At 37.7% G+C, this 10,160-nt stretch overlaps 1 protein-coding gene and 1 pseudogene across 1 annotated transcript; both read left to right on the top strand.

Annotated features, from left to right (window-relative positions):
- The first annotated feature begins 4,116 nt into the window (after nt 1–4,116).
- On the top strand, nt 4,117–7,349 carry LOC111920344 (probable leucine-rich repeat receptor-like protein kinase At1g35710). Its single transcript, XM_023915916.2, has 2 exons — nt 4,117–6,786; nt 6,918–7,349. Exons 1-2 carry the CDS (start codon nt 4,152–4,154, stop codon nt 7,208–7,210), a joined length of 2,928 nt encoding a protein of 975 aa, XP_023771684.1. The 5' UTR covers nt 4,117–4,151; the 3' UTR covers nt 7,211–7,349.
- Nucleotides 7,350–7,853: 504 nt separating this feature from the next.
- Nucleotides 7,854–9,125, top strand: LOC111920345 (beta-fructofuranosidase, insoluble isoenzyme 1-like; annotated as a pseudogene).
- Nucleotides 9,126–10,160: the final 1,035 nt, after the last annotated feature.

Here is a 10,160-nt window from a genome sequence, read left to right as displayed (position 1 = left end):
GTTCTCATCTTTTTTGACGACATTTTGGTCTACAGCTCATCGCTCACCCACCATTAATACCATTAGGAACAGGTCCTTCTCAAGTTGACTTAACATCACTTCAACGAAAAACAATCCAAATGCACTTTTACTGTAGACAACATCAGTTATTTGGGGCACATCATCACCTCACAAGGCATCCAAGCTGATCCAGATAAAATTGTGTCCATCCAACAGTGGCCACAACCAAAAAAATCTAACACAGCTACGTGGGTTTCTTGGCCTTACAGGGTACTATCGACGTTTCGTCCAGAACTACGCCACCATTCCTGCAGGCCTTACCTATCTCCTCCGGACCAACTCCTTCGAATGGAACTCCAAGGCCGCGACTTCGTTCCAGCAGCTGAAACTCGCTATGGCTTCCCTCACCACCCTCACACTCCCTGACTTCACAAGATCCTTCGATGTCACCACAGATGCATCCACCATTGCAGTTGGGTCAGTGCTATCCCAGGGAACCCACCCTATCGCCTTCTTCATTAAACGATTATGGCCATGCATGCAGGCAGCCTCTGCTTACGTCTGGGAACTCTTCGCGATCATGGAGGTGGTCAAAAAGTGGCATCAGTGTTTAATTGGTCGCAAATTCCACACATACATCGACCAACAAAGTCTCAAAGATTTACTCTCTCAGGTGGTTCAGACCCCTGAACAATACAAATGGGAAACCAAGCTCTTCGGCTATGATTTTGAGATCTTATACAAGCCCGGAAGAGAAAATATCGTTGCAAATGCCCTAAGTCGCATCAACCAACCACAACTGCTCACACTATCCACAACAGATCCCTCATGGCTGATTGAACTCCGAACCTTCTACACCACCAACCAGGGCAAATCACTCGTACAAAAACTACTGCACAAAGCAGATGGACCCACCAGCTTCCAGGTCCACGATGGGCTACTCTACCACCATCACTGCCTCTACATACCCGAAGGCACAACCATTCGCCAACAACTACTCCATGAGTACCCCTGCACCCCCCTTAGGGGTCATTCAAGCATCCTCCCAACCATCAAACGCATCTCATCCACCTTTGTTTGGCCCAAACTTAAACCAAACGTCACCCTGTTCATTCGGAATTGTACCACCTATCAAAAAATCAAAACCCCAACCCATAAACCCTATGGGCTCCTTCAACCTCTACCCATTCTTTCCACCGCATGGTAAAACATAACTATGGATTTTATTACTAACTTGTCCTTGTCTGCAGGAAAAACAACCATATGGGTAATAGTGGATCGCTTCTCTAAAACTGACCATTTGATTGCTTACCCACTCATTTTGGTGCAGTCACCCTAGCTTCCCTATTCCTTACTCACATCTATAAGCTCCACGGTATTCCCAAAAGCATAGTCTCCGACCGCGACTCCATATTTCTCAACTCATTCTGGAAGGAACTTTTCAAGCAATTAGGCACCACCTTGAAGTACTCCACTGCGTACCATCCAGAATCCGATGCCCAATCCGAAGTTGTCAACCGATGCCTCCAAAACTACCTTTGAGCTTTTGCCAGTGATGAACCTCGCATGTGGTCTAAATTCTTGTATCTTGTGGAATTATGGTACAATTCATCATACCATAGCGCCATCGCCATGACCCCATTCCAGGCCCTTTACGGCCACTGTGTTCCTGACATCAATCGCTACCGGTCTGGGACTACCACCACAGCCTCAATCGATGAAGCACTTAAAGAACACCAACGACTCCACACTGTTTTGAAAGAAAACCTTCGCCGAGCCCAACAATGCATGACATCCTTGGCCAACTCACACTGAATCGATAAAGTGTTTTGCTTGGGTGATATGGTCTGCGTCCGACTCAGAGACTATTGCCAAAAGACCATTGTAGCCCGCGATACAAAGAAATTAAGCAAGCGATACTTTGGACCCTTCAAAGTCATTGAACGAATTAGCAAAGTTGGTTATCGTCTACAGTTACCCCCAGAAGCTAAAATTCACCCTGTCTTTCATGTTTCCTTGCTTCGCCAGGCCTATGGAAATCCAATCCCAACTCCACTTCCTCAATGGGACGAGCCCAGTGACACCACCATTCCAACGCTCGAGGACGAGCTCGTTGCAAAGCCGGGGACATTTGATACAAGCCCAGAGCACAACAGTCCAATCGCAGACCACCAAAAGCCCAAGCGTATCATCCGAAGGCCCGCTCGATTCCAGGACTAATGACCTGCAAGGGAGTTAGTCAAAGTTGATTAAGTCATTCCTTATTTTCAGTATTAGTGGCTAAATTTTAGCTTACGATTAGTAGTTGGCATAAGGTCCATGACCATTTCTAATTCCTAGTTTTTATTTAAGGGTCTTCATATTTAATTGATGTAATTTCCGTTATGAAGTCATGAATGAAATTTCAAAAAATTGTCCCATCTTCTTGTATGTGTTTTGTGGAGACTTACCATCTCAAATCGGTATTTATCAGATATGGAACAAAACAACAAAAAAAATACCAACCATAGGGACTAAAAGCACATGAGGTATTCAAAATTGGACTGTTGATGCACCAATAATGGTTTCTAGCAGGGGCGGAGCCAGGATTTAAGAATAAGGGGGGCTGACGTCGTAAAAATATATTAAGTATATCTTATATCAAAATAATGTGAAAGAGCCTACAATTATAAAAGAGAAAATGACTAAAAATTCCTTTTAAGTACAAGTTATACCATCATTGCGAAAATGACATTTTGAAAAGTTTTCAAATGACAGTAAACATTGATTTATAATTCTCAGTTAACATGCTAATATTAAAAGTTATCTTAATTATAGATACATATGTTCATCAAATGAATTATACTCGTGATATAGTCATTATCGATATATGAAACAAAATACCATTTATAATAATATAGTTAATGGAAATTAAAAATATTATTGAATACACAAGAAAATTAAAAAACATATTTTGTTTTTTAAATGGAGAATATATTTTAAGTGGAAAAGATATTGTAGTACAGTAGCCAAGTAGCAACAAATAAAAAAGTTGCCTGTCTTTTTAAGTTTGGTAATTAGATCATTGGTAATTTGAGTAATATATAATTTAATTATTAAATCAAAGGAGGGGCGATAATGGGCTTATCTAATTAGTACACTAAAAATGTTGGGGGTGGCTGGGCATCCGGCAACCACTGTAGTAACTCTGCCACCGGTTTCTGGACCAAAACCATATATTTTTATCAACCACAAAGATCATTTTTTTACAATTTTGTCAAAATCTTTTAAAAAAATATGATCATTTTTGTGAGGCTATATCCCTTTATTTAATGTTACTCATATTTTATTTAATTATCTTCATTTTTGGTCAAAGTAAGTATGTGATGTTCTCGACACTTTTCAAAGAACCAAATAAATAAATGCAGGGAAATGTGACATCTCTTTATATTTAATTATCCTCATATTTATCTTATGTTATGGGGTTCACACGTTCAAGGAATGCATCATCAGCTTAATTCAATCTTTAGATTTTCTTAAAAGGCCACTACTATTGACCGTATCTCCGTTGAATCATTCATATAACTGACTCATTCAAACAAGAGAAATATAATATATTTTTACTTTTTTTCCTATTTATCTATGTAACACTTGTCACGGTTTTTCATGAGTTGAAAAAAATATAGAAGAAAATTTAATTTCTCTTCGCACAGACATGCTAATCGTCTAAATTAATTAATACTGGTATAAGTTACATAATTTAGATCTATTAATCCATTAACTAATTAACACAGTTTGGACCTGAGAATCTTCTAAATATTAGTATGTGTTGCATAATTTAATTCTGAAGTAAAAGACACACCAAGTGAAACTTGAACTAAAATTTATCTGAAAAAAAAATCATGTCTAACTATTTTAAATTTATTTTCTAACGTTCCTTCCTAGCTATATTGTCATGAGCAATACAATTCAAAATGTAATAAGTCCTTTACAGAAAAGTATGGCATTTAACTTCTACATAAAAGACACTCATTGTGGAAAAATATGAAATTGTCATAATTTTCTTTTTAGAATAAGACGAAATGAAATAACCAAGAACAAAAGGGTAGCTCAAGTATAAAGTTGAATACTCAAACCATCATTTTTCAAAACACAACAGTGCAAAGCAAATAATGTCTTCTTCATACTTTTTATTTTTCTCTCTAACTCTACTATTCATTACAGTACTCTCGCCTGTTCCAAATTTTGCTTCTGCTTCTGTGGAGGAAGGCGATGCTCTTCTTAAATGGAAAGAAACCCTTCAAGTCCCAAACAACTCCTTGCTTTCTTCATGGATTCCTCTCCCTATGAATTCCAGTGCATCGATCCCATGCACTTCGTGGTTTGGAGTAGTTTGCAATGCTGATGAGAGCATTCAGAAGTTGAATCTCACGTCTTCTGGGTTAAGAGGCACGCTTCAAGAAATTTCATTCTTTTTGCTACAAAATCTTACACATTTTGATCTCAGGGTAAACAGCTTCTTTGGCCCTATCCCACCACAAATCCGACTCCTCTCCAAACTTATCTATCTTGATTTTTCACAGAATCAGTTTTCTGGTGAAATCCCACCTGAAATTGGAAGCATGGTCTCACTTGAGTTCCTATACTTATACTCAAACAATCTATCTAGCTCAATTCCTTCATCATTGGGTGCTTTGACATCTTTAAATGTCCTTTCTTTGTACCAAAATCAGCTCTCTGGTCTCATTCCTTCATCACTAGGAAATCTGAGCAACCTACAATCTCTGTACGTAGCTGAGAACAATTTATTTGGTCCCATTCCTAATGAACTTGGGAATTTGAAATCTCTCACTATTCTGGTGATGGCCATGAATCAACTTAGTGGTTACATTCCTTCATCACTAGCAAACCTGAGCAACCTAAATCGTCTTAACGTGGCTCATAATAAGTTATCTGGTCCAATTCCTATTGAACTTGGGAAATTGAAGTCTCTCACTAGGCTTCTGGTAAGCAACAATACACTTAGTGGTTCTATTCCTTCATCAATTGGAAATCTGAGCAACCTACAATTTCTGTTCCTTGATCAAAATGAATTATCTGGTCCAATTCCTATTGAACTTGGGAATTTGAAGGCTCTCACTAATTTCCAAGTGAGCCAAAATCTACTAAATGGTTCTATTCCTTCCTCCCTAGAAAACCTCAGTAACCTAGAGTGTATGTTCCTACAAAGGAATAATTTTTCTGGTCTCATTCCTAATGAACTTGGGAATTTGAAGTCTCTCACTGATCTTGTAATAAGTAAGAATCAACTTAGTGGTTCTATTCCTTTATCTCTATCAAACCTGAGTAACCTACAGATTCTGTACCTAGATGTGAATAGATTATCTGGTCCCATTCCTACTGGACTTGGAAATTTGAAGTCTCTCACTGATCTTGACATTAGCAACAATAAACTTAGAGGTAGCATACCACCAGAGTTTGCAAATTCAACGCGATTACAAAGGCTTGATCTTTCTTCTAATCAGTTGGTAGGTGAAATCCCTAAGGAATTTGGGAAGATGAAAAGTATGCTGAATTTGTACTTGTCTAATAACCAACTTTCAGGCATTATACCTCTGGAGCTTGGATCATTCCATGAACTCCTTGTACTAGATCTGTCCACAAACAGATTGAATGGGTCGATAACAAGAAGTATTGGTCAATGGGCACAAATCAATTACATGAATCTTAGTAATAACAAGCTCGGTGGAAAAATCCCGTCCGAGATTGGTAAATTAGTTCATCTTGAGAAACTTGATTTATCTCGGAATTTGTTCACACAAGAGATACCATCTGAAGTTCAAAGTTTACAAACTTTGCAGAAATTGGATCTTTCCCACAATAGACTATCTGGTTCTATTCCTAATACTTTTACAAATTTGCATGGCGGAATTGATATCGACCTGTCTTACAATGAGCTCACAGGTCCGGTTCCACCGAGCCCCAACTTGTTGAATGCGTCCGTCCAAGGTAATCCAGGTTTGTGTGGAAATGTTACGGGAGTGAAACTTTGTACAAGTCAAATTACGAAGAAGAAAAACGATCCCTTTCGTCAGAAGCTCATCCTTGTAATCATGCTCCCCCTTATAGGGGTAGTTTTACTTTGTTTATTCACGTATGGCCTCATTGCTTATCGACAACGATGGAAAAAGTCTCCACGTAAACCATTGGAAGAAGAAAGTGGTGATTATTTCCATATTACAAGTTTTGACGGTAAAGTAGTGTATGATGATATCTTGAAGGCAACAAATGATTTCAATGAAGACTACTGTATAGGGACCGGAGGATACGGTATTGTTTACAAGGCTAAGCTACAACCTGACAATGTGGTTGCTGTCAAGAAACTTCATTCATCATCCGAGAATGTTGATCATAGTGGTTTCCTTAATGAGGTACGGGCATTAACGAACATAAGGCACCGAAACATAGTGAAACTTTATGGATATTGCTCCCATGCCCGCAACTCAATTTTGATTTATGAATACCTTGAAAATGGCAGCCTTGGATCAATATTAAAAAGTGATGTATTAGCAAAAGAATTGGATTGGTTAACAAGGGTCAATATTGTAAAGGGCGTTGCTAATGGTTTGGCTTATATGCATCACGATTGTTCACCGCCTATAGTGCATAGAGACATTTCCATATCCAACATCCTTCTCGATTCTGATTATGAGGCACGCATTTCTGATTTTGGCACATCCAAGCTTTTAAAGCTAGACTCATCAAACTGGACTGCAGTAGCAGGAACCTATGGTTATATCGCTCCAGGTAACATAATCTTGTGATTGTAGTTCTACATATTCTTAAGTTTCACGATGTACATAAATATGTATCTACGTTAGAATCATGTGAGGTTGATATAGCTTTTTTGTTTTTTTCTTATGTTTTTTTGGATGTAGAGCTTGCTTATACGATGGTGGCAAATGAGAAATGTGATGTGTATAGCTTTGGAGTTGTTGCACTAGAAGTGGTCATGGGAAAGCATCCTGGGGAACTCATAACATCTTTACCAACATTATCAGATGATCATCTGGTGTTAGCAAATGTGGGAGACAGTCGGATACCACCTCCTTCATCCCAAGTTGAGAAAGATGTTATGTTAGTATTGAGAGTCTCCAGAGCATGTTTGAACTCCAATCCACATGAAAGGCCAACAATGCACCAAGTTTCAAATCTGTTGATGAAGGCCTAATATAGTGTACTTTCAATATTCTTTATTTTTTTTGTAGTTTACTATGATGCACCCTATGATATTTATGCAATTAGATGCCTTCTTGTTAAGATACTACTGATACGTTTTCTTATATCAGCATTAACATTCCTTCTTGTTATGATACTCCGGATATGTTTTCTTATGTCATTATGTAGTAGATAAATAAGTCAATGAAAATTGCAATCCTTCTAGAAATGTAGCTGCACAAGTTTTGACTGTAGTTTAGCAACGGATTTGTATTAGTTATCTTTTCAGGTGAAATTTAGCAACTTTTTCCATCACTTGGATTTCCAATACATGTAAAAAGTAGCAAAATAACATTGGTAAATTAAATTTTCACAACATAAAAAATAGAGAAAATTACACGGATGGTCCCTATGATTTGTGGTCACTTGCACGCTTGGTCCCTAGAAAGTTTTTTTAACTCGGACCGTCCCTAAAACTTAGATTTGTTACCCGCCCAGTCCCTCTCATAATATTTCCGTTTGTTTAGGTGTTAGTAACCCACATAATGGGGGTATTTTTGTCATTTCACCATTTCAAGTCTCTAAAACCCACCTCGTTCATTGTTTTTCTCGATTTCTTCTTCTCACTTCTTCCCTTCCACATCAATGGCTGATGGTTTGACTCCGTCACCATCCTCCCCGGAAACAAGCCTATTATGCTATACATCGGAATCGACTCAGAAAACAGCCAAGTCCAGAATTTGGCCGTTCTAAAGGACTTATCCGATCCATATCTCAAAAAATGGAGTAAACATGATTGGAGTAAACATGTCGGCAATCCATATCTCAACCGGGTGACTTCAGAGACCCGACGATCTTGTTAATTGGAGTAAACATGATTCCCCACTTCATCAATTTCTAAGAACAGGAATATGGGAATGCCCTGATTTCTTTCCGGTGTGGGTTGATAGCACGAATGGGGTCGATACATCTGTCATAAACCCTAGCACGAAGGGGAAACGGAGATTACTAACACTCGGCAGTTTAAGGCTTGATTATGGGAGGTACTACACTTCCAAATCGTTCTTCGATCCTGTGAAAAAGCGAAGGATAATTATGGGTTGGGTGCACGAGACTGATTCTGAAGCTGCTGTCATCGCTAAAGGATGGGTCGGAGTTCAAGTAATCAAAGATTCAATAATTTCACTTATCTCCTTAATTATATATAAGATCATTAACTCACCTATACATGCAGTCATTTCTGAGGAGTATTTGGCTAGACAAAAACCAGAAGCAGCTCCTACAATGGCCTATCGAGGAAATCGAGATGTTACATGAAAACGAAGTTATTGAAGGTGGTTCATTACATGAAACTCAGGGTATCACTGCTTCTCAGGTAAGCTGTAACTTGTAAGCCATCAAATCTTGATAAATCTAGTTTAATAATCCTTTTCGGCTAATAATTGGTTAATTATTTGAAAGGCTGATGTGAAGATGGTGACGAGATTGGGGATAGGGCAGTAGGAGGGGAGTTTTGGTGGTGATGATATGGCCAGTTACGGAGAGTCTCTGGCAGCCGGTAACAGTAGGTGGAAGGGAGGTGCTGAGAGGAGGATACGACGCCGATCAATTTTAGGTTATGGAGTGTGGGTCTGTGGGGTATATTTTGGGGTGGAATATTTTTCATTTTCAAGAATAATTATAAACATATAAAAGTAAGGGTAAATATGTCTTTTCATCATGGTTTAACAGCAAAATAGACGGCTAGTTAGTTTAGGGACTGGGCGGGTAACAAATCTAAGTTTTAGGGACGGTCCGAGTTAAAAATACTTTCTAGGGACCAAGCGTGCAAGTAACCCCTAACCACAGGGACCATCCGTGTAATTTTCTCTAAAAAATATTATGCATTTTATGTCAGACAAATCCAAATTCAAATACATATTTCAGTAGGCCAGGTGTTGCAAAACATATACAGAAGGTTTCAATTACAATTCCTGTTAACTCTTAATACGAGCTTCTTATGACTTACATGTTGAAGAATCTTAACACTAACATAAAGAAGACCGTATTGTATTACTGTAAAAAAAAAAAAAGAAAAAAGAAAACAAGAACATTGTTAAGTGTGTAACTACTGTATGCTCTTTAAACTGATAATAGGGATGCTGGACTCTGCTGCTTTCCCTTGATGTGATTTTATTTTCAGTTTATGTGATTGAGTGTTACTTATTCATATATTTTATGTATTCTCAACACAAGATTTTTTTTAAGAATGTTGTAGTGTTACTTATTCGTACATCTTCTGTATCTTGTAATAACCCAAGCCAATCATACGGTAATATTTTTCGGATGACCTAATCTTATACTGTAGGTTTAGTATCTGCCTATAAAAAAGGAAGATGAAAATTAGCCAAATGAAAATTTTATCACAACACGCATATTGATGATCTAATACAGGGAAAATAACAGAGTTTCAAGCATGAAAGAGACTTTAAATCCCTTCAGTACATTATACATGTGGTTGAAAAAGCAATGATAAAGGCTTATTTCTATGAAAATCAAACACTGGCACATGTCCTGTGCTCAGTTTACGCAAAAGAGTTGAAACAATTTGTGATTGACCTAAATGCAAAAATAGCCAACTAGTGAGAGTTTGGCAAAACTAGTAAAGTAAATATTTGAGTACAAGGCGTATAAAGAAAGCCAATATATTTGATTTGGGACTAATGTAACCAAATTAAAAGGGAAATCTATAGATAATTCTCATGATTTTGAGAAAATCAACGATTAAGTCCCAAATTTTTTTATCGAACCACCAAAGAAGCTGACAAATATCTTTATTTTAGGCTCTTTTGACATGTTCAGTAATGGGACCACAGCGTTAATTTTTCCCAAAATAATGATACCTTTTATAGATTTTCTAAAAAAAATTATAAAATGTATAAACGTATTTTTTAGGTATTTATATTTATTTTTTAAGTATTTTT

Source organism: Lactuca sativa, chromosome 3 (assembly GCF_002870075.4).
Source record: "Lactuca sativa cultivar Salinas chromosome 3, Lsat_Salinas_v11, whole genome shotgun sequence".
NCBI lineage: Eukaryota > Viridiplantae > Streptophyta > Magnoliopsida > Asterales > Asteraceae > Lactuca > Lactuca sativa.
Note: the sequence above shows the minus strand (reverse complement) of the source record. Positions and strands in the feature narration are given on the sequence as shown.